Source organism: Falco punctatus (assembly GCF_963210335.1).
Source record: "Falco punctatus genome assembly, chromosome: 12".
Lineage (NCBI taxonomy): Eukaryota > Metazoa > Chordata > Aves > Falconiformes > Falconidae > Falco > Falco punctatus.
In genome coordinates this window covers 11,805,643-11,831,584 of record NC_137592.1, presented here as the reverse complement: position 1 = coordinate 11,831,584, position 25,942 = coordinate 11,805,643, and the positions used below count along the sequence as shown (strand labels likewise).

General features: G+C 41.7%; 1 protein-coding gene across 1 annotated transcript in view; it reads right to left on the bottom strand.

Moving 5' to 3' along the window:
• Positions 1-25,250, bottom strand: part of LOC308072291 (visual pigment-like receptor peropsin) — a 29,156-nt gene extending 3,906 nt beyond the window's left edge. Inside the window, exons 1-4 of the mRNA XM_080408947.1 lie at positions 18,817-25,250; positions 18,513-18,718; positions 4,170-4,269; positions 1,957-2,061 (exon numbers count right to left, since the gene is read on the bottom strand). Coding sequence (XP_080265073.1) covers positions 1,957-2,061; positions 4,170-4,269; positions 18,513-18,718; positions 18,817-18,838 — 433 coding nt within the window. The 5' untranslated portion in view covers positions 18,839-25,250. The remainder of the gene's footprint in view (positions 1-1,956; positions 2,062-4,169; positions 4,270-18,512; positions 18,719-18,816) is intronic.
• Between the last annotated feature and the right edge of the window lie 692 nt (positions 25,251-25,942).

Here is a 25,942-nt window from a genome sequence, read left to right as displayed (position 1 = left end):
GGTTTAGACAGGATGAATTTAAAGGAGCAAAAGATTAAATCTCTTTTATGAGTCTCATCAAAAAGAGCTTGGTATTTCCATCAGCAAAACCTCTAGGTGTTGCTGTCTGGTTGTGTTCAGTAATAGAAACAGGTTTTTGTCTCCTTTGCCTTTTTCATCGGTAGTCCTCAAGATCTGAAAGATAACCATGAAGTCTGGTTTAATTTCAGATTTCTGGTTTGTGAAAGCTTTTGACTGAAAAATGAAAGCAGCCTCCAGGTGACATAAAAGAAAAAAACCCTGTCCATTTTCTGCAAGTCAGAATTCAGAGCTGTGTTCCTCCCCTTCTGTAGAGACACTGGCAAGTGGCGTTTCTAAAAATCAGCGGAGTCCTGGAGACCCCTGCTGTGCAGAAGTGAGACACCCAAGGTGGCCAGGTGTGATATGCTGTGGGCCACTTGCTCCGCTGCTGGACTTGCCATTGCTGGGCTCCCACACCTCCGTGGGTGTCCTCAGTGGAAACGTGCTGTGAGTCAGATACTCCAGGAACCTGAAACCACCGGGATTTGCAGTAGGGAAAAGTGCTCCTAGAAGTGGTATTGATGAGACAGGCAGCGGGACTGGGGATGGGGCTGGAGCACCAGGCTCACGGGGGGCGGCTGAGGGACCTGGGGGGGGTTGGCCTGGAGAGGGGGCGGCTCAGGGGGGACCTTATCGCTCTCTGCAGCTCCTGGCAGGGGCTTTGGGCAGGGGGGTCGGTCCCTTCTCCCAGGTGATGGGGGACAGGACAGGAGGGAACGGCCTCAAGCTGCCCCAGGCGAGGTTTGGATGGGATAGTTGGAAAAAGTTCTTCCCTGAAAGGGTGGTCAGGCGGGGAGGTGGTGGAGTCGCCATCCCTGGGGGTGTTTAAAAGACCTGTAGTTGCGGCACTTAGGGATGTGGTTTAGTGGCAGACTCGGCAGTGTTAGGTTAACAGTTGAACTCCATGTTCTTAAAAGTCTTTTCCAATCTAAATGATTTTATGATTCTACAATTGAGCCGTACATCTTGGTAACGTTTTGGTTTGGGAAGGATAGAAGATTTAACCAATCATAGAAATGGAAGTTTTTCTCACACCCGTACTTCAGGAGTCCAGGGATACCTCAAAGCTTATGTATTTAGTAAGTAAGAGGCTATGTTCACATAGCTGCTTTCAGAAGCTTCATAGATTTCATGACTTCTCAAAGGATGCAAGTGCCTACAGGATCCAGGCAGGTAACTGCTGGACAAATTCAGTCACATGATTTCGGTTGCTAGGACTTCTATAGCATTACCATTTGTTCATAGAGATTTGCTTTGTTGAATTTTTAGAGACTTGAGCCAATTTCTCCAACTTATCCCCTTGAAGAAATTTTCTGGTATGGGAATATCCCTTAGCCATTGAATTACCTCAGTGTTCACTACTCAGATTTTCCCCCCCTCTTTTTTTTTTTTTTGCTATGACCTTATCTTGCACCTAAATCGCTTCTTGGACTTGCAAACTTTCTGACATCTTTTTCTTCTCCTGCTGTTAGTTTTCATATTTTCAATGAACTGTTTCACCAGATCTTTCTGGCTTGCCTTATTATAGTTTCAAGTTTAACTTGCTGTAACTTGTGTTCTTTTCTAGCTTCCTAATCTTGACAGGTTTTGAAGTATGTCTTTTGATAGTTTCCTTTATCTCATTGCTTAGCCATGCCAAATATTTCTGGCCTCTCTTTTTTCATAAATAATATGCACTTCATCCAAGACTTTCCTGTGATATCTTCCATAAAATCTCTTTATAGCTGATACCAAAGCAGGCAACACTCTGAGCGTACGTCATGCATGGTGAATGATTTTCTCAGTTCCGCTGATAATCAGTCTGGTTTATCATAAACAGCAAGAAAGGCAGGCAAGTATCTTTGTTCAGTTAAGTGGAGAGGTGCCAAATAAGTACAACTGAAAGCTACCTGTTACCTGTATAACTGCCCCAGCCAAGTAATGGAGCTGCTGACCAGAAGAAAGCTGCTATCCAGATGAGGACCAGAGCCACTGTCATGTTGCTGTTGCTGATGCAGTGACCTGCAATGGCATGGTTTAGTCAGCAAACAGTATCTAGAAAGGCAGACATATCTCTGAAATCTAAATGCACTCCTGTACCAACAGCTGATAAGGAAAACACAGCTATTTTAAAAAATATTAAGAACCCCCCCTGCATATTCCTAAGAAAAGCTTAAATTTGAAAGCATTGGTCGGGCTTGTGTTCAAGACCATTTGTGAACAGTGGAAACGAATGGCTTTTGAGCGGGAGACAATGTGTCTATTGAGCACTGCAGAATTAGCAAGTTCTACATTAGACTTAGGTTTTGCAATTTTGCAACGAGTAGAAGACAGCTAGTTTTCCATTTTTATGTAGAAAAAAACCAAGATAAATCTAAATTAAGAGGATTTTCTTATCAATTTGAAGGTTTTCCCTGTTAAAAAGGAGAAAACACATTAGATGCTCAAACTACATTAGCCATTCAATACAAATTATGTAATCTGTTTTGCTGTTGCCATACATAGTGGTTATTTCTTTATTTACGTAGGAAATATCCATGCATCCACCAGTTTCTGTTCCCCAACATTTCTGTAAAGTTATACTGGCTGCTTGTTCTGATTTCCTCAAGACGCAAACATAAATGGTGTACACCCTCAGATGAACACGTGATGCAGTCTTGCAAAAGAGAAATGTGTTTTAAGTATGACTTCATAATACACAATGAATATAAGATGTAGAATATGTCACAGCCAAATTCTAGCAGCTCCAACAGAAGTTTGTGCTGAAAATTAATTTCAATTAGTCTATCATTACAACAAACTATGGAAGAACTTCCTGTGGAAAAAAGACCTCCCTGCAGAAGTTCTTTCCCTTCATGCTATTAGAGAGAAAAACTCATATGATGACTCCAGGCTATTTATGCATGCTTCACCTGCGGGTATTAATAGGTTCCTGCCCAAAAGATGGTGTAAACCAGTCATTACAAAGGCATGAAAATTGATAATGCACTACCTAAGGATGGGTGAAAGGAAGACTAGGGAGGATTTATAGAAGGTGTAGGTATAAAGCATAAGGCTTTCAGTGGAATCCAGGGTTTTCAGGAGGTCCAGGATGAATGGTAAGGAAAGGTTTCTGCTCCTCGGGTGAGTGTGGTGATACAAAAAGGGGAGATGATGGCATGTTCATACAGACTTGCTAATGAGGGCTTCACAGGGCAGGAAACATGTAAAAGATTTCAGACCAGATTTGCACAGCAGGACACTCGTATGTCTTTACAGAGGCATTTATACCGAAGCTTAATAAAAAAATGAAATTGAAAAAACCAGGAGTGGTTAGTAAAAGGTTTCTAGCACTGGAGAGAGTAATGAACAGTGGTGGTTTGAGATATTCAGGTTACAGATCAACAGGGCACGAGAAAAGGAAGAAGTGTGGGTGTGAGGTTGTGGTGATGATGCTTTGCAGATCTGGGAGAGAGGTGGGAGACAGGGATTGTCTGGGTAGAGTTGAGTCACGGTCAGTTCTGGGGGTGGTAGGAGTAGTTTTCATCTCCCATGGTGTGAAACTGTCAGCTGAGGAGAGGCCAGAGAGGTACGTGGGGCTGGCAGGCTGCGCAGTGCTACAAAAGCTGGAGGCAGGATGCACAGACTGAATGTTCCCAGCGCTATCTAAAGCAGCCCATGATGCCTGCTGTGCACAAACCCTGGCAAAACACCCTGAAGAGTAAAAATGTTTGTAGGTAGGGCAGCCTTCCAAACCAAGGATCTTATCAACAACTGGACTCTTCCCAAACATAATCTCACAGAATATGAAATTTGTTGTTTACAGTGAGATCCAGACAACAATGTATGTATCACTTAGAAGTCGTTTAAGTTGCATTTTGAAGAATATAGAGGGGTCAGCAGGACCTGTAGTATCTTTGGCACAAGGGTGAATATAACCCATGGTGACCAAAGTGTGCTAGTAATAATTTTGCTCTTATTAGGGTTACCTTTGAAAGATTCTATGCAAACATGTTTGTAATGTAAATGAGTGCATTACGTTTTGGTTTCCATTATATCTAATTTATATTTGATATAGCCCGTGACTGAAAGAAATACAGATTTGCACCAGGTTCAGTGAAGGCAGAACTGGACTTGCCTTTATTCCTTACCTCTTTCAGGATGGCAGCCCTTGATGTAGCGAGTCACGCTGATTACTGTAAGGGTATTAATACTAGCCAGGCCAAAAAGAAGTGTCAGGAAGCCATCAACCTGAAAAACAAAGCAGTGCAGGATGTTCTTTTACTGCAGAGAGCTGAAGCAGAAAAGAACCACAGGGATTGCTCCTGTCATTTTCATGTTCATGCTCTCAAAAGTTTTTCCAGAAACCCAACTAGCAGGGAAGTGTAAAATGTCAGGTGCAGTTATCTTCTATAGGATCAGTGAGCAAGTAAATGTTCAGAAATTATATAAGTGTTCTGTCACGTACATAAAATAAACAAGCAAAGATTCCCTTACATCTATGCTTCCCTGAAATAACTTGCCAAATGAAGGAGAAAAAGGCTGAACTGAAAAGAAGAAAAGCCCTGAATAGGCAAAAATGCACTGGATGCAGCTGCCCCACTTAGGCAGAACAACCATGCAAACTGAACCCATGAAATTTAGGCCAAAGAGGAAAGAACATGGGAGGTAATGGGCTTGGCTGAGAAAAGCTGTTTAAAAAAAATAAGTAAAGCCATCCAAAGCTAAATGGTTCCAATAGATTGAGCCTCAATGTTGGTACTCCTCATTGCCTGCTATTTATTAATCACTGATCCTCACCACCTCTGACTGACGCAGGCAGAGCCATACGGCTGTGTAGGCTCCCGCTGACGTCAGTGTCTCAGCAGTACGTGCACAGGGTGGCTACAACTCTGCTAGCTGCACTTAGGGCTTAGGAAGGAAGTTGCTGCTGACGGTAGTGGAGATGGATGTAGCCATCTGCTCGGGAGCACTATACGACTGGGAAATGATCCAGGCAAAACGCTGAAGGCAGTCCTTTTTTTTGAAAGCTTGCAATGATACACCAAACAGGCCAGAGCAGAGGAGCTCTTGGAGGTGCCAGTTTTACACCAAGTGAAGCAGGAATATTAAGCAAGTGTCTCTGGACTGTAACTTGGCATTCAAGTGGTAAAATTATCAGTGGAAAGGCACATCATTATTCTACGGTGAACCAACTCTGTGTGAATGGGCACACATCCCGTGGAATTCTGTTTATCCCAGCCTTGAATCTGGGGCTTTAATCCAGGCTTAAAGCTGAGACCATGGCAGATTGTATAAATGAAATTGGGTGAAGGGTTAGGAAAGGGCTGCTTCGTCATTTCTTTCACTGTCAGTCTTTCTTGCTACCACTATCTTTATATTGACGCTGTACTTAATGGCAACTTTTACAGATCCACCACATTTTCAATGCATGCCAGATTTGCTACTACAACAGTCTACACCCACCTGTGCTCTGCCTACAGTCAGCTCATGTTTAGTGTATAAACGCAACCATGTTTACACCAGGAAAAAGACTTCCTTGTGTGTTTTGGATACTTGCTGAAAGCTACACTTGGCTGAATTTGGCCTTCTGTGTGCTGTGGAGATTGGTGTAAGTACCTGGATATGCAAATGTGTTCTGCATTTCATTAGCCTTATTGATGCAAACAGCTGCTGCGTCTCCGTTTGCTCTAACAATGCTTCATAGACAGGGAAAACAGCATGGCCAAGGACTACTGAGAAACTAGGATGCGTAACATTAGTTATTAGACTGGAAAGGAAGCAGTATTTCAGCAGGGATGCAAATAAACTCTTTGAAATTAAGTATAAAGTGCTATGAGATTGAATACTAAAGTAGAAAGACAAGGTTCTTAGTGTGTATCATAGCCCTTCTATGCTGAAGCTGGTTGAGTTTTTCTGAAATACATTACTGTATGTCTTATCACCTGCAGATGTGACCGTTATCCTCCCACCCCCTTCCCTGATGCAGACCAAAGAGAGACAATTATATTAAGTGATTAGTTCAAACAGCCTTTGAGCATGCTTAGAAGAGAAGTGGGTCTAAAAATACTCTTGCCCTTTACCATTTAAGATGAAAGAAAGAACAAGCCAAGTGTTCGTTTTTGGTTTGGTTTTTTTTTTTTTTTTTTTTTTTTGGAATGGTGTCTTGCTGAAAACATACAGTTTTACCTAAATCAACATAGTTCACAGGACCAAGCCATTGTCAGCACCACATCTCATTTTCATACTATTTCATAGCAGCATTTCAGCAGATCAAAATACTGTTGCTTCTGCTAGTCTGGGAGATTGTCACCAGAGATTTGACCAGGGCCATATGGCTAGTAAGTGGCTAAAGTGGCAGCAATCTCCCAGGGGTGCCATGCTAGCCACAGGCTCAGTGGTTTTGAATAGGTAACATGGTGAAATGCCAAGGAGGAGAGTGAGCTCTGGGGATGACAAGAGTGCCAGGATGAAACTAATAAAGGACGTAAATGAGATAGTTCTTAAGCTGCAGAGCAGCCCAGGCAGAAGCCATGGGGTCCAGAACATTAAAACACAAGAGAGCATCCAACAGGATTAGGGCTGCTTTGGGTGCAGGAGCCTCAAGCCAATATTGTCCCTGCCAGACTTCCATTGGCGAGGAGTTAGCTCTTGAGCCTAGCTACACATCTGCCATTTCCCAGCAAGCCTATTGATTCTGCAGCACTTTTATATTAGTATCACTTAGATATATGTCTTCAGAAGAAAATGAGAGAATTTACTCTAGCTGTAGCTAGCCTTCTTCAAGCACACACCTACTGTATATGGAAGAAAGATCTCTGCTACTTTTTCTGCTCCTGAACAGACAACACTGACTGTAGGTAGCAACCAAAGTGACTGCTTGGAACCCAAAGGAGTTAGCAATAGAAAAACTGATTTAGCGTAGTCCTGATTTCTATAGGCAGAGTTATTAACATATGTAGGTAACAAAAATACATGATATTCCCAGTTTTCTGCATCTTTAAAGATATATGCAATGACAGCCAAAGAAATACTAGAACAGTAGATAACATTTAATTACTTTCAAATATTGATGCTTTTCCCCTTCCCCAGTTCCGTTTTTTTTCTTTTATCCTACCCCGCAGCCAGCTCCTTCCTTACACAGTCATAATATTTCCTTCATTTTTGTGTAATGCAATTTTGTCCTCCTTGTTATTAATTATGACCAAAGAGCAACAGTGTTAATAGGCAATGTGAATTTTGACATCGACATGAAGTTCTGGTAATGGTAATTCTGATCCACCGGCTTTTCTTCTTACCCATTTAGAAACAGGAGTAGATTGCAGTTTTAAAAGCTTTTCTCTCCGTGCTATACCGGTGTTATTCTCTTGGGTATAGTATATAGATACTCACAGAACTTGCTCATTATCTTTATGTTGCCTGGAAGCTAAGACACAGCTGCAGAAAAGGCTGTGTTTTTTCTGCTTTGTACTTGTGCCTGATTTTAAATCTTACTAATGTTCTTGGTGTTCTATTTACAACCCACAATACAAAAAGCTCCTACCGCATGCAAATTCTTTTCTTAAGCTTTGCTTCAACACAGGGGGAGTCGGGAATCCCCAGTGCACTATCCAATTTTTAGCTATAAGTTTGGGTGTGCTTCTACTGTCTTTAATACTTACGCATCCCTACTGAATTCATAAGGGTTTTCTTCATTTAAAGCAGAGTAAAGTATAACCTATTGTTCTTCTTATTGGATTAATCAAGGTTTAATGGCGCAAAAGCAGATTGACAGCATAGCTATTACGTTTCCATCTGGGCTGAAACGTTGATCTCACCAGCCGGAAAGGCTGCGTTGCTCCCTCCTCTGGGCAACTGCAGAATGTGTTGCAATTCCCTGACGTCCATTTGTTTCCCTTCAGAACCACAATGTTCTGTCTTTCTCTTGAGATAATGAATATGTAAAGAAAAATATAAACTTTAAATGTTTATATGCAATGGATAAATAATCCCCGTTTACAGTTATTGCAATAAGCCCTCTCAGAATATATTTTTTAAATACAAATCAGATTATTACAAGATCATAATGCAAATAGATAATGGCAATAAACCTCCTTCAACCACAAGAGACAAGAAAGCCCTAAATCAATCTTCAAGAAATACATTTGGAAAAAAAAAAATAATTGTAGGTACCTTTGGATAGAGTATGCTTTAAAATTTAACAAGTTCTTAAAGTTTGCAGTGAGAAAATATTCCATTTGAGTCTAATGACAACATAATTCTCCCATCCCTCCAATATATCATTAATGTGTCAGCCAGACTATAGTAACTCTGTCAAATGGAAGAACTACCAAGGTTCATAATCAGAATCCGTATTCACAGGAGACTACTTAAAGCTCCCAATGCATAGTGTTCCTAAAGCACTCAAATTGTTTCTTTACTATTTCCTACAATACAAGAAGTGAAAGAGACCTGTCATTTACCACAATTTCCACAATGTTTTTTGCTCATGCGGCATTGCTGTGGTTGCATTCTGTCTCTTAAAATGTCTCAGCAGGCTTCAAGGGTAGCTCTTCTTAGAGGTGATTGCATTAACCTAAGCCATTATAGGTCTCTGACACAAATGGCACTTCATTTACTAATAGTCAATGAGAACTGATACGCTACGGGGTGAGATAGTTCAAACCATTAAGTGAGAACATCAGACACTCGGTATTTTGCATTCAGCAAGTGATTAAACCTTTCTATTGATGGTATATATTTTAAAGATAGGAAAAAATAGGAATGCAATGTTTAGGCTATACAATTATGTGTACAGATAAGGAATTATACTAACTATACTATATAGTTAAATGTACATTTAGTACAAGCTGTTAGTATATGCAGGTAAGGCTTTGGTTTTAGCAATGTTAGGGAATCCAGAATCAATCTACTTGTTTGCTTGTAGTTATTTTAGGTTTATATACTGGGTTAATCAAATGAGATTCAATGTATACTTATTTTGGGCTGACTTTTTGCTATTAGAGTTGTAGCCCTCTTAGGTCATAATTTATACTCCTAGCATATGCCCCCATCAACAAGCACCATTATGAATGTAGCAGCCCCACCAAGTGCACATCATTTAACAAATAGATATACATTTCTTTCAGAATTTCCTTACACAGCCTTATCAGATTATATAATCTTACTTCAAGTACTCCATCTCCACATGCTTGGGAGCACCTGCTTTCTAGCTCTGGGTTGATTCTGTGGGACCATAGCAGGTTTTATGTCTGTCCTGTCCACCCATGAAGAATGAGTGGGGAGGAAGCAACCAAACATGTAGCTCATACCACCCAATGATTCAGATACAGCGGAAAAATTCCCATCTTCAGGTTAAATGCCGCACTGCCATTGTCCTGTGAATTATTGTGCCAGGAAATTAAGAAGCACTAGATGGGAAAGTCTAGCATTGCCCTCTGGAAACATCCATGCTACACTGTGTGAAACGCTCTTTACTGAGCCTGAGCCAAAACTCCTCCCCACTTTGGCGATGTTAATTCAGAGCTTACTTGTTTATTGTTTGCAGCATCATTACTATAAACAAGGAACTACACAGAAAGAAAACAGCCTCGTGAGTCACCCATCTCATCTTTACATTGCCACAGAAAGCAAGGCTTGGTTTTGTGGCTTGTGGTGATCCTACCCCAACAACTGAGATTCATTAAGTCAATTGAAGTTGTGCTTTTATTTTCAAAGTAAAGAAATATTATCTTCGCCTTTTCAGAATATCATGTTAAAGGTTTCAGGAGGCTTATATGTCTCAAGAGAATCAGAGGTCCCACAGACTGTTTATGGGCTCTGTCAGGAGAACTCAAGAGATTACAAGTGACCCTCCATGTTCTCCAAAGTACACTTGTCTGTGCTGTTCCCAGCAAGTTGGAATCTGCTTACAGAGCTGCCATTAGGTTAATACAAGGTCATCTCTGGTTGCTGGCTGAATGCCTACCAGTGAATTTATTCTTCTCATAAAGCTCCTAGGCATCAGGGAGGGCAGGTTAGTGATGTTACCAGATGGCAAGTTAGTGATGGTACCGACTGGGCCATTAAGTGGCTGAGACAAGAACATGCTACATCCCTGAAAGCCTGAAAAATCTATATGGCTACTAGGAGATCTCCTCTTAGGTTGATACTCTTGTCTTCTCTTGGTCCTGTACCAAAATAACCAGAGAAACAGAAGATAACTGATTTTTCCCAAGAAAACACTTATAGTCCTAAAAAGGGGATGGTCTGGAAGGGTCTTCACATCACTATTGTGTATGATAAACTGGACCTGACAGCTCCTAACAGGAGAGTCACGTGCATTGCCAAGGAGTCCTAGTAGCCCAGGGAAAGCCTGGAAGGAAGCGCAAAAGATACAGGTTATCCCTAGCCTTAAAGAGCTATCTGGAAAGCCACCAGATGCACATCATCCTTTCTGCAGGGACAGTGGTGTGGAAATACTGGCTGTCATATCATATACAGCCTATTGCAAGCAACAGTCATCTTGTCATTGGTTCAGTCAGCACAGAATCCGGGTCAGGACCCAAACCGCTTCCTACACACAAGCAGTCTGTTGACTTAATGGAATATATCTGTCAAATAGAAAATGACTAAATGTGAGGTAGGACTATTTAAGATACTTGCAGATATTATCAGAGTGATTAAGTTTCATATGAAATTTTGCTTAAAAGTCAGTGAGAAGATGTGGCACACAGGGAGGTGCCAGAACAACACAAATTGTTTAGCCCGGTGAGGAGATCTTGAACGATGAAGGTAAGTGATGGACAGCATTTTTTGAGATGACATTTATCTCTTAGAAACATACATAAGCACAGAAGAATGAGGAAGGCTACTATTTTCCACATAAGGGAACAGGAAAAGGATGTTTGAATGTCCTCTGAGAGGAAAAGCTAGTGCAGGAATCAAGGTTTAGGCTTTGGAAATTCCTGGTTCTGTAGGATCACTATCGGGCAAGAAATGCCCTTTTCCAGGCATCGGTGTGTGGTTTGATGCAGTGCTTGGGTGGCATGGAAGGGGATACATCAGACTTAGCAAACAAGAAAACAGATAGTTTGAACATCCATAATTTTTCAAGTACCAAATATGTAACTTCCCTAATTTGTCACAATTGGCTGCAGAAATAATAATTTACAGGAAAATGAGGAGAATTCATGACTAATAAAAACTGGCATAACTTCCCTGCAGTCGCATTAGTTATACTGAAATGATCTTTTATGTTGCTAATGATTCTGTTTGTGCAAAGGCACAGTTTTTCCCCCCTTCCCTGCAGATGAAGTGTTTTTCTCATTAAAATTTAGCTCACAGATGTCTACATGAGTTGCTTTTACCTCTTTGACTGCAACGTGCAAACTCATCAGATAATATTAAGATGGACCAGAAATAAATAAATAGGGAAGACTAATAGCTCCACAACACTTTTTTTCCAGTATCCAAATCTCAGTTATGCAAGGAAACAAGAATAGGATACATTCTAGTGTTTGTATTTGAGATTTTTTTTTTTTTTTCAGAAAAACATATCTGGGAGAGCAAGATTTTTTGTAGCACAGCACAGCCAAAGTAAAGGGCACACTTTTTTTGAATTTGCTTTATAGATCAGTCTCCACATCCTACCTTTCACAGTGAATCAGCGTGCTAAGGTGAGCTGAATACAGAGCTAATGTTACACAGCTTTTCTTCAGCACCTTTTAACACCTGTTTTATCTGTTAATGCTCTTAGTGCCAGTTCCACGATTTGACTTTGGGTTATTTTCATCTTACTGAAATGTCAGGAATGATAAGCTATATATAAGTAAAATCCCAGAAATATCACACCACAGTATTGTGCTAGGATAGTCAATAACTATCAAATATTTTTCACTCCCTTTTTATATTTGGTTTAATTTTTTTTTACATCTTATAGATAGGTAGCTGAACATTTTTCAGCTAAGCAGACATTCCCGCACTATTACAATTAGAGAAAAAAAATCTGTTTTCTTCCAGCCCGGCCTCAACCTTAGAGCTTCATGCTTGGACACTGGGACATACAGTGATATTGCAAGATTTTTTACAGCAAGCAAGGCCGAGTTAACTCAGTCTTTGGATGGGAAACCTTCACCAAAGTTAGCCTGCTGAAGAAAGCCATGCTGAGGATGAAGGTACTTCTGCAACATGCGATCTGGCTCCACTGTGCGTGAGGACCAGTGTCTGCACAGAGCATTCCTCACAGGGAGAGGAGGAAAACCATGGAAGAACATTCAAGTACTCTCAATGCAAACAAGGACGGTTACAGCAACCATCACTACATCTCCCCGTCGCTAGCTGGGAGGGACGGTGAGCGAAAGCAAACCTTTATCCACCTCAACAGATGTTGCTAGGGTGAAGATGAACAGCTTGTGGATTTGTCTGGGGTTTACGAGCAAGAACTCTGTGGTGAGGAGGGTACTCACATGGATAGCTGCTGGGGAGAACCTCTCGGCAGAAGTGGGGCTGAGACGTACGCAAAGAGTGCTTGCTACATATGGAATGCATTGAAAACAGGATGATTTGGTGAAGGAGAAAATGAATTGATGACGGAGCAACATGACATGGTTATGCTGGAAGAAGTTTGATGAAGAATGCATACAGATACTGGGCAGCAGCAGCAATGCTGTCTGCCATTTTCTTCAGTAATTTTCCAAGTACTGGGAAGGTAGGAGAAAAGAAGCCTGTGAGGTTTCATTGTGGTTGTTTCCATCTGACATTGCTTTTATTACCTGGTCACACTGACTGCTGAGCTACCACTGATCGATCACCTCACCCGGAACGTGAGGGAATGCCGCACCCCAGACGGTAATGCGTAAACACTGTCTTCATATTTATAAGTGCAAAAAATCACAAATGGAGACAAGAGAGTCAATAGTCTGTGTAGCTAAATCAACAACTGGTTAGTTTTATCAGTTGTATTAAATGGACAGAAATCAATGTTCTTCAAATCTACTCTATTTATAAAAGAACATAAATGCCTTTAGGTGTTTTGATTTATCAGACAATTTATAGAACATTTTGTTAAAAGAAGAAGATATTAATCTTCTGTTTCCTCCTCAGACAAGATTTAGCAATATTTTACAATCCGTGTATAGGAAAAGAGATAAAGGCATGTTCTGAGAAAGCAAATGCCATCAATAAAATATAAAATAATTTATTCAAGATAACAAGTCTGCCCTCCCCTCAAGAATTTCTGAAAAAAGCCCATATATTTTCATCTTACTGATCTCAGAATTTCCTACTTTTGCATTTTCCTTTTGGTATTTCAGATCCCCACCTCTAGATTTTACAGAAGATGGACATTATTTCTTCCTAGGAATGTCATACTAGACCTCTAAACATTTCATAACACCAAAAATACTGCATTTTTTAAGTGCTAGTAAAAAGCAGTGACTGGAAGCTGAATCTACAAAAGCTCAGCTTTGCAGGCTCTGGCCGCTTGCCTGGTGCAAGGCAGGTTGTGGCTTTAAGCTTCAATCCTAGATTACATGTGGCAAAAGCTGGTGAACAAATGAGGCTCTTAAAGTAGCCAACAGAACAAGGCAAGGGCCATATCTCAACTCCCTTTTGATTTTTTTAATGCCTTACTCCAGGCTGCAAAAGATTGGAATTTCGTGGTATTCACCCATATCCTTCCCTTAACTGTGCAAGACCTTTCAAAAATTAAGCAGTGTCACTGTGAAAAGCAGAGAGTTTTCTGATCTGTTCCCCCTTTTCCCCCACGGAGAGTGTAGGAGAGACTGATTCACTTTTCTTCATCCAAAGGTGCTCAGATCCACATTCCTTGGAACGTAATCCCCAAGGCTATTAGTCACGTGGGGATGCTCTACTGTCCTTAAAGCAAACAAATAGTGTGGCCAGAGACAATGAGAAGCTCCCTACATGAGTGGTGAGACACCCGTCGGAAGGTGGGGAACCCTCCTTGCCCAACAGCAGCACTGATAAAGCAGGACTATTGCACATCTAATTAGGTTGTTTTAGAGAACCCCATTTATCTCGGATTTCAGCTGGCAACTTGATCAACTACACCACTGCAACTTGATCAGCTACACCACCGCAACTTGGAAAAGTCTGCTAAAGTGCAAGAAATCCCAGAGTTTTCCGTGGGTCACATACTCCTCAATGCCTGCACACTAAGCCTGACACTCCTAGAAAATTTTGGACCTCCTGGCTACACCATGCCCTTTTGGATGCACATATGCCATAGGTCTGGTGCTGGCAGGCAAACTGTGCACAAATGTATTGGGGGTAACAACAGACTAAAACAACACCTGCATGCAAAGTGGGGCTTACTGCTGCTCACTACACTGCCAGTTGTTTCTGTCCAGGGTATGCCAGACGGAAATACAGAAGTGCTGCATAAAGCGTCAAAGCATCAAGCTGTGCAGGATTCAGACTATGTAGTAAACCCAACCACAAGGTGAGACAGTCATTTCTCTCTCTTTCTCCTGCTTCCCTCCATGGCTTTATTATTCTGCACTGCGCAAAGCAGCTTTAGCAAAAGAGAGGGAAGGCAGGTCCTTCCAGGCTGGCCCTTGGTGGGAAAACTTTCTGTTAATAAGGTTCAGAGGAAACTGCGGTGTTTACCTGTACAGAATTAATATTTCTGTACTTCCTACATGTAAGAACATTTGCATGCAATGTTATTTACAAGTTTCTGAGCAAGTTCTAATTCAGAGAACCATACCAATAAAAAACGTACGGGAAGGACCTTGAGGTAGCTTTTCGCTAGAAATATGGTCAATGGGGGAACAGATGGCTCTTGGTCACTGGCTTACATTCCCTGACCTCAGCTTTACTATACGAACTTGTTTACTTACTGATGATATTACCAGAAGCTAAAACTGAATGTGCTAGAGACTGACTGTCCTCCCTCTGCCCAGATCAGGACTAAGACCCAGTGGTAGAGCAGGGAAGGGATAAACAAGAAATGAAAGCAAAGTCCAAAAGCCACCTTTGGAAAACCATATCCATACACAGCATACATCAGGGGCATCAACTGGATACAGACCTACCATGCAACCTCACTCCTGACAGGAGAGCTCTGTCAGACCTCCAAAAAGAAAAATAATATTTGGCATGGGGAAAGGATAGTGGTATTTCTTCCATACAAAGGAGGAGAACAGGGGCACGCATGTATGTCCCCTTCAGCAGGTATGCCATGAGATGGTCCTTTTAGATGGTGATGCATCTTTTCTTGCAGAGAGTTTTCACAGACTAGGCTGTTTTGAAAGAGAAGTAGTATCTGCCTGTCTTCTCCCCGCTCCCTCTAACCGGGGCAGCCAGGAATGGTGAACCTTAATTTGGAAAAATACTACCTGAGGGCACAAAAGGAGGCCTGAGTCAGAGGAAAGGAAAATAGTTAAGTGGATTAAATGAGATGAGCTCATGAAATGTCTTCATAAACAGAAATGACAGGCTATCTTGGGAAAATAAATTTTCCCTAAGCATACCTGACAGCAGAAGCTGACTGATCAAATTGGAGCAAATGTTTAGTGAAACGGACAATGACAAAAAGCCAAGTAAGGCTCTCCTCTGGACTCAGCAAAACAAACCAAGTAAGAGAAAACACACAGGCCGTACTAAGAAAAAATCCACGTTCATGTGTGCAACAGCCCAAACTGTCATCCCAGCTACTTGCAGAGGAGCTTGAGTGCAGTGAGAACAAGACACCAGCTTCGGAGAGCCGTGACAAAAGCATGGGCTTTACCTTCCTGGCACCAAGCTCCTCATTCCTCATGTTTCAGATGTGAAACCCATTCTGGTCAGACTACAAATGTATCAAGTTTTATAAACACTAAAAAAAAAGCAATCAAACCTCTACTGCTGTTCAACATTGCACATTTTGAGAATGATCTTTGGGCTGGCTGTCCACACACATGCAGAAATGTTCACATCTTTTTTATGTGCAGAAGCTTCCTGCTATTTCTGCACAATATTCTTCCTAAACAACAGCCACTCTACTTCCAAAAGTCACTTTTTCATCGCTGGCTTTTGTTTTGTCAAGCTCAATAATCAAGAAAATGGATGTCAGGGTTTACACATGTTTCTGAGACCCTCCCAACACAGAACAAAATCTTGATGGAAACAGGAATCCTACATGATTTTCTCTCAACAAGCCACAACCAGCTCAACCACTCGACGTCACAACCAATTCAAACTATTCAGAGTACAAACTGACTTCTCCAGGTTACCATGACTTTTTAGTTAACATTTATACAGTATCAGTTCCTATTTGAAATAATAAATGTCAACTTTTAGAGCCTACAGAGGATTACCAAAGCAGAAACCTTAATACTTTGCAAATCAGACTGTTTAGAAAAGCCAATGGATTATTAATATCCTGAACAAAATTTTTGGATCCCAATACCTTAAAACTTTGCCTGATATCCTTGCTTTACAAATGAATGCTGCTTAAAACCAGGAGATCCAGATAAGATTACTTAACACACCTTGACCAACAAACTATCTGGGTACCCCCAGAACTTTATGGACCACTTATCTCCTTGTAAAGGCAGTTCAAGCACAGCAAGATTAAGCACACCACCACACATTAAGTTCAAGCACACCTCTATCCCAGTCTTTTCACACAAGAAAGACAGACAGAAAGACAGACAGACAGACAGAAAGACAGACAGACAGACAGAAAGACAGACAGACAGACAGAAAGACAGACAGACAGAAAGACAGACAGACAGAAAGACAGACAGACAGACAGACAGACAGACAGACAGACAGAAAATAAAAAGCACCAAATCATGATAACAAGACTCTAAATAGCTCAAAGTCAATCACAGAGGGACTTCCAGGCAGAGCCATCAGGGAAGAAAGCTGTGAGGCTGCTGACAGAAGACTCCCATGCAAATCAAGAGGTACAGACCCAGTGTGCCATGCTGCCTTGATTCCTACCTGTGCTGCTGTTTCCAGCCCAAAATAGGAGCCACAGCACAGACTGGGCTTGGAAGAGCTTGGGCTGGGGAGGCAAAATGGTCATTTACTGTTACCACTTTCAGCCTGCTGGGTTGTAAATGTTAAGTTATGCCACGGATCCTGCTTCAGGATTTTACACTGAATGGCTTATCCTGTCTCACATAGGAAGTCTGCAGCAAAGCTAGAACTGGACCTGGAGATCCAGATTTCACCTTTCCTTTCCTAATCATAGCTCCAGTCTTCCCTGATACAGGGAAAATGGGAGTCTTTTTAATTCCAAGTGTAGGTGTGAATTTTACGGTTTGCAGGTATGTCTTTATCTGATGACTTCAAAGGTTTCCATTAATAAAAAAAAATAATTGAAGAAGCTTCCTCAGAGTTTCTCCTTAACAGACCATAGACTGCAATTGTAGGTATTTTCATTGGAGAAATAAATAGTGGGATTTTTGCTAAGGAAATAATGAGCTTCATGTTGATAAATAATTTTCTGGCAAATGGCTATCAACACACATTTTAAACAAGAAAACAATCATTTTTTGGATAAATCTACAGCTTCTATGTTCACAGTCTTCTGTGGGAAGTCTTCCCCTCTGGGTAAACTGAACTTTTGTATTGAAAAGGAGGGGGCATGGGCTGTAAAAGTGCTTTCATCTATGTGCACAATAGTTCAACTTCCTCTCTTAAAAAAAAATAAATTAAAAAAACCTCAACAACACCACCACCACCACAACCCAAGAAGAGAGGATTATTTCTCTCTCCCTTTTCCTTCATCATGATCTTTCTTACACCTTGCCGCAGGCTATCCTGTCATTTTCAGATTTTTGATTCCCTCATGAAACAGACACACTAAGTATAATCTTTCTCACAGATGTTACCGAAAACACCAGGGAGTCAGGCTTGTGCCTATCTAACCATGCGATGTATTTATATTCTGTCTACATAAGTATGTCTGAGAATTAACAATAACAACATTTTTCAAGTTCTCCAACGAAAAGCTGTCTCCAAGTACAGGGATGACTGTGCCATAAAATTAAGCCACACAACCTACCACAGGCTATGAACCAACCAAGAATTTAGGTGCAAGACTGAAGAGTTACGATGGATTTAGTACAAGAAGTTGTATGCTAAAATATATGGGTATATCCAAGTGCTATGTGGAGGATTTGCTCTACACACCTTGCCAAGTAAGAGTCTACAATTCTTTAAGTCAAATGTTAAAGTGCCAACAACCAGGTTGACCAGGGGAGCTGAAGACAAGCAGAGCCTACACCATAGCTTTCCAACACGAGTGGGAACTATGACATGAAGTAAAACGCCCAAACTAGCAGCAACTATTGCAAATAGATAGAAAAAAATCACTGAAAATTGGTCAAACCTGATCAAAAGCATGGATTTATAGATGTAACAAAAGAACGCTGTCCTTTTGGAAGGTCAGTCAGTATTTCTTTTCACTCTTTTGAGCCTCTCTGGTTATTTATATATAGCATATACATAGAAATAGGTGCACCTATTTTGTCTAATTAAGCTTAATCCAGTCTTACCTGGCAAGTCCATATTGATGTGATAATGAATCCATCATCCCTGAAGACGTTGAAGATTTCAATGATCCCCCGTGAATAACCAAACACAGAGATACTAGCATCTGATACAGCCAAGTTAAATGTGAGGTAGTCGGTGGGCTGCAGAACATGTCTTTGTTTATACAGGACAAAAATCACAATACTGTTTCCAAACCAAGACAGCCAGCCTGGAAAAAAAAATAATAATTAAATCCATTAAATCAAAAAGCACATAAAGCAAGAAGTAGTTTGGTGTGTAAATGTGTGATGTCTCTTCCAAAATTACCCTTTTGTTCAATTAGAAACATATTCAACCAGAGTATCCACTGGAAAGCCTATGCACAAAGCCTTTTTAAGTAGCTGGGTACATTTCAGAAGCAGGAACAAGTGAATAACTCCGGCGGTAAAACAGAACAAACACAAAGAGCTGCTGCTGCATCTACTGAAGATCCACGGTTTAAAGGCCTAGAGATTTTTTTTTTTTTTCCTAAGTGGACAGATGAAATTCTTGAAATGCAACACCTGGGAAAAAAAGGAAAGGGGAAAGAGTGGTAGAGTATAGCAGAGACTAGAAACAATCTGCCAAAAGCTGCAGCTGTTTAGGTATGTTGTATAGAATAATGGATATGGGAAGTTCACATACATAGCTGGAGAGCTGCTTTACCAGTCCTCTCCTGAGACGTGCAGCTAATACGATTACATTTCTTCTCTCGGAGCAGTCTAAGATCTCCTTGCGGCAAAGCCTGTCCCAGGTGGGAACATTTTTCAGTAATACACCTGATAATCTGTATGAAGAGAACATTTAAACAGACCTTTCAGAAGCTTTCAAGGCTTTAAAATTTATTTTTAGACAATTGTGTTCTCTCTTAACTCTCCAGGAACAGAAATGCCTGACTCCAATTACATGAGGAAAACACAAGGGAGATGAGTGTAAATCTGGTGAAAACCAGCCGCTTACTCAGCTGGAGAGACCTAGAGTTTCCAAAAGTGCACGGCTATTGCTTCACCCATCAGTGCAAGACTCTGGTAGGTTGCATCCCGCTTTTTGGAATGACATAGACATAGAAACAAATGAGTTTTAACAAAATATTTACTCATAAGTGTTGGGCTCAGTATTGAAAATGGGGCTTAGTCAGTATGTGGGATGGCTTCAGGGTGGCTGCTGCAGCAGGGCTGCGCAGCAGGTTGGGCAGCACCTGGCTCCATGTTGGTGGCTCCCGTTTGCACCCCTAGACCAGTTCTGCCACTGCCGAAATAGGTGACCTCTCTTCACCTCGGCAATGTGGAGCCAAACACCACCTCTTTTGCATACCTGAAGCCTAGGACAGGTTTAGGAGCCCAGCAGCTGATAGTTTTGTTCCCCACAGTTGATGCCAGGGTACAACATTTACTACCAGGCAAGGGAGAAAAGAGTTGATCCACAGGGGTGCATCTCAATCTCTCCCCTGGGCCGCTCTTCAAGTGACTTAACCTAAACCACTCGTTCGTGACATCTATCCAGGCACAAGCAGTAGATTTTCCCAGGCAAGGGTGCTGTATGTCGACACAGTAAGAGGTGAATATGTGCACTGAAGAGGGACATGACACGATGGTGTTGCACAGCACCTGTGGATATTCAAAGGAGTTCATGAGATGAAAGGCAGCTGATACGTTTAATGTTGTAGCAAGAGGAACAGCTGTCTTCCTTCGGGAAGCGTCAACAACCCCATATGTCTGGAACCCAGCACTTCACTGCTGGGCTGCCTTGGCTAGAAAGGGAGGGGAGGAAATTGCCTCTGAACCTCCAGGCCATCTGGGAGCATCACAAGCTGAAACACCAATGAGCAAAGTGCTTGTTCTCCAAACAGAGAGGCTGGGTACTTACCGCCTGGTGAGGTGCTCTGGGTAGTCTGGAGTGGGAGGGGAGGTGGCTGATGGGGCAGTCCCTGTATGCCATGATGAACTGCGTTTTCTGTGGAGCAATTTCCTTTAAATAACTTTTCTCTGCAAAACTGCCAAGCTGCTGCTGCTCTGGCTTGCTTGGCAAATACACATGGTTTACTAAAGAGCTTTTGAACCAGGAAGAGCTGACACGTTGGCATATGGTATTAACCAGAAATAGTCACTGGTGCAAAGATACGCTAAGATACATACATATATTTTAGATATATCTCGTTATAAGGATAAGATCAATAATAATAAATACATCTTATTCTGGCCACTAGGTGACAATGTTTCTTAATCAAGTCTCGTTCCCAACAGCTGCACGCAGTTTAAGTCAGGAATTGTTTCTGGCTTTTGTCTGAGTCTAGGTATTATACATAAACAGGCACAACAGGGCACTGGAGGAGCAGGGCTTTGGGAATGCATCAGGATAGTCTGCAGTGCAAGCCTAGTAGTTGTTTGCGTACATCAGTTCTATCTTCTGTAAGGTAAGATAGTTTTCAAGATAGAAGGCACAGAAATGTTTTCCCTGTCACTATGAAGTGCTAAAATGGCAGAGAAAATAAAATGGCACCTCTGTTGTAAATAGCAAAGATTTGCCAATACAGTGTAGTGGATAGGAGGGCTACCCCCGAGGTGTCGGACTCGCACTTTCTGGGAACGTACAGAGCAAATTCCTCACCTAGCCTGGAGGAAAAGGGAGTTTTCAGTTAAAGTATCTTAAGGAAAAAAAACTGAGCAAAACATGTAAAATAACAATACGCATTTTAGATGGAGATGACAGAGACACAGTATTTGTGATCATTTTTTAGACCTACATTCACACACTGAGGGTGCGGATGAGGGGAGCATTGAGGGACATAAGGTGACAGAGTGGGTACGACTTCTGCATGTAGGCCCATTCCGTTTAACCAAAGCAAGCGGAGAACCTGTGCTGGCATATCCAGCCCCTAAAATGTCTGATCTGTCTGGGTAGTAGACCGTATTAATACTGTGATAAAAAACCTGGAGGAACACAATTCTCAGTAAATCACGGAGCTACAAACCAGGGTCACATAAAAGTGCTATCAGCTGGAGCAGTGACTATGGGACACCAGATCTCTGCGCCACCAGACTGATGTGCTGGTCTGCCGTTGCTGACTATATTGACTGAATATTTTTTAAAAAACAAAACCACGATACAAAAAAACTACCAAAAAGCAAACCACGCCAACCAAAAGAACACCTCAAACCAAACAACCTCCCTGCCTGCCTTCCCCCAGAGCCTGACAGCACAAGGACGAAGGCTGAAGCTGCAAGGCGAGGAAGCACAGCAGTAGCTCTGACGCTCAGCCAGGGCAGGGATCTCCTCAGCTGCAGTGTGCGCCTCAGATCACAGGTGGATCAAGAGCCCACAAAGAAACCTCTGAACTTCGAGGTGCTGTAAGACCTTGGTGTCACCAGGTGGCATCTCAGTAACACAGAAAAACCGAGAGAACTAGTTTCATATTTTGCAAGCTGCCAGCAATATTCACTCATAAGAGCATATGGGGGAAAACCCAACCCAACCAACCCAAAATCCAGCCCCAGCACCTTAAGGTAATCCTGGTGAGGAAGGCCAGGTTCCAAATGAGATCAAAACGTGGCTGAAAGAGGGAAAAATAGCAAATTGGAAGAAACTGAGTACTTTCACCCAACATAAGGTTCAGAGAGGAATCACCACATTTCCTCCCCTAAGCTGTAAGGCTGTCTGATATGGGCTGCTTGTCAACAAGAGGTGCTGGCCCTTTTCAAGTGGCAAAATACACAGATAACATCCAATTACTGAAGTTCATTAACACAGGGCAGGACTGAGAGCAGGTGCTGTGAGACTGGCAGTATCAGAGTAGTACAGGTTAAATGACTATGGATAAATGCTAAACACTGAACAGCTAAGAGTCACCTTTACCCCCTCAGATACCCACAGGAAAGTACTTGGTACCACATTTGCAGACATTGGGGGGTCGGAGGAATAGGATGGACAGCAATATTAAAAATGTTGTGGTACCCTTATATTATTCACTAATAAGCCATCCCCTGTAGTAATACCCCCTAATAGAGCATTTTAATCCACAGTTGCTAAAGTGCTCCACAAAGGAGGCTGGTGGTGTTATCCATGATTTCTGGGGGAGGCACAGGAAGGCTGCCAAGCAAGCTGGTGGTGGTCAGGGACCGAAACCCTGTTGACAAAGTCCTGCATCAGCGTGCTGCCTGCCAGCCTGCGCACAGTAACCACCAAAAAGCAGCCAGCCAGAGTGACTCAGGATATTGAAAATCTCGCTGCTGAAAACAGATTGTTTAACTCTTGGACTAGCTAAAAGGGAGCACAACAATTTTACACGGATTTCTGCCAAATCACTCAAGCCTGAGCACCCAGATATACTCTGTTTTTCTCTCATGTACCTGAGATTGCCTTTGAACAAGCAGTAAACACCTGAGGCTGCAGGCAGTTTCATTGTTAACATTCAATTTATGTTTTTGCAGAGTTAAATTTGGTATGAGGGAATTGATAGCTCCGAGCTGATCATCCACATTTCCAATAGATGACTGCATCTGTGCCCAGCTAAGATAGCTTATTATGCTTTATACCTAAACTTGTTCTTATGAGACATTGTTGCATGGCTTTTACTTGTAAAATCTGACAAGAATGAATTAGAAAAATGGGTGTTACACCTCACCCATCTGCAGTTTAAAATATACATGGAACCTTAAGTAGATGAATTGAAGAAATGAGAGCAAAAGTTGAAGGCAGTGTCGTAAGACAAGCTACGCTTTTCCCTGAGCAAAATAACCTTATCTCCAAGACAGAAATTGGACTGAGCATCTAGATATAGAGCAGGCATGAATGAAGTCAATTACTGATACAGCTACCTATACAAAAGCATAAATGCCTATCTGAAGAGGTTTGCTGTAAAAGGTTTTCAGACCTGAAAACTTCATTTAAAACATTATTAAAACCTAGAGAATTTGGAAAGCTGTCATTAACTATTGCAACTGTGAAGTGACCCTGCTTTGTTTTTAGTCTTTGCTGCTAATTATGCATACACGATACCATATCCAGGGCACACTGCCAGTTTTGGCATGAAGGAGAAGAGTCATCATGTTTTAGACTTGACAACGTGTGGAGAGATTATTTGTTCATAAACGCGATCATTTTGCGGATGAATGTTTTGTGAATAGCTTACTTCCTTTCCCACCTTCTCAGATTTATTTGTCAAACAGTGTCCCAAAATTACACTCATTCTGTCACTTGTCAAATAAGTGTACTATTACCATTCAGAAATGTGTGCCACTTAAAGGCATGTTTGGGTTTTGTGGTCTGTTCCAGTTTTCTGATGGGATTGGTAATACTCTCAGCATGCCTTTCTGATTTAAACACTCACACAAAGTCAGAATTTGTTCTCTAGCAAATATTCTCTCCTACTGATTTAAGATTTCCATTTCTGCTAAGCATTCACTCTAACAGCCCCAGTTAACTGTGAAACTAGGGAAAATGAGGACAGAACAGATTTGGTAGAAATGCAGAAAAGAACAATTTACTTAAGAATTCAAAGTAATAATAATGAAGAAAAAAATGCTTTATTCCGCTCCCTCCCGAGTCTGTTTGACTGAGCTAGCAGCTGTGGAAAGTAGTTTTAAACTGCACCTAATAATTTAAACTATACAAGGACTATCCACAGTACTATACCACTTAAGGCACAGGCAAAAAGGGGTCAGATGTCATGCTAGCAACAGGACAAGCTCCCACCTGTCTGTCAAAGACAGTTCTGAGCTCCTGCAAGGAAGGATGGAAACAGTGCTGCCTTCAGAAAGGGGATGCTGACGCAGCTGACCTAACGAAAGGTAACGCAGTGACTGCTATCACCTGCAGATAGCCCCTCCAAGCATGCTACGGTGGCTCACTGCTATGGGATTGGCACTGCATTTTGCCCCCACTTTGCCTGTCCCCTGGCCAAAGCAAGGAAAATGATGGAATGGTGACTCGGACGCCAAGCAGCAGTGCAGTGATCTCAAAATCCCTCAGCATCTGCAAAATGCATTCGTGCACTTTGATGCTGGTTTGCCTGTGATGCTAGCATGCAATACCTATTCCAGTGCAGGCTTTGAGCTCAGCTTCCAGGCAGTGTGCTGAGCACCCCTCTGTCTGGATCTGATACAGCCTGGCTGACGTATGATGTACAACACGCACATTAGTGTCCTGTCTGTCACGTATGACATCTGCAACCTGTGACAAGAGAATTTCCAGAAGGGGACATGCAAAGAGGACTCATCTCAGCAAAAAGTGTTAGATGGTGGTTCTTTGATATTCACGTCAAGATGTGGGACTGTGGGAAAGCTTAGCCCAAGATCGTTTTTTTGGACTTTATCTTGCAAAGAGGAAGATATTCCAAGGAACCCCATCTTCCGGGTAAGTTCTAACACCAATCAAATACATTCCTTTGGTGTTGGAAATGTATGTCAGCATTCACAAAAAGCTTCACTGGTATACTTAGATTCGAAAGAGAAGACAACATGTAGCAATCACGAAGTGTAATCACTGCAGCTGTTTTCCAAGGCTTCAAAAAACCAAAAGCATGAAATACAAACATCTTTGGGTCTTTCTGTAAGGAAGTATCCACAGACTTCCGCAAATGCAGATTGTCTTTCCAAACCCCTAAAGAAAGGCAGGTACAGGAAGGTAATGCATGGACTGGCCTTTGTCCTCTGCTGCCAGAAGGGCAAGAGGGTGTCTGCATAACAGAATACTTTGTTCTGCTGCATCACTGCTCCCCAGATAGACCAAGTTATTGGTGTACATAAACCTAAGAGCTATAAATTGTTATGGTTGCAGTAGTCAACTTCTGAGGAGAAAAAGACATGAGGACTTTTCTGATTTATGTATTACTAACAATTTTTTTCAGAAGTTCTTATTGCATAAAGGTATACCTACCTCATTACATTTTAATCAGATCCACGCTACACAACTTGGAGTAATGCTATTACTGGTTATATATACTCTGCAAGAAATGCAACTTAAGTTTTGAATCTGGAGCTAAGCTTCAAGAATAGCAGCTATGACATACCAAGCACTTGTAAGCTTGGCAGAAAGATCTGGAGCAATCAAAACCCAATGGATGTGCAACCAAAAAGTTCAAGCACCTAAGTACTTGAAGAAAGTATTTGCTAGAAGATGTGGGGTCACCATTAAGAAGAAGCAGAGGAAAACACCTCTGTTGGTCAATTGATGGAAGAAGTTTGAACCACCAGCGTGATACAAAGGCAACACTAGGGGGATCAGTAGAGGTGGGAAAGTGTAAATATTAATGTGAATGGCAACGACAAGATCTTGCTGGGATGCTGTATTCAGTCTTGGCTGTAAGTTTAAAAAAAAAATAAAAAAATGGCCAGGCTAAAAAAAGCAGTGTAAAAGGCTGCTAGGATGATATGCTGGAATGACAAGGGAAAGGATATTACGATAGGAGATGAATAAA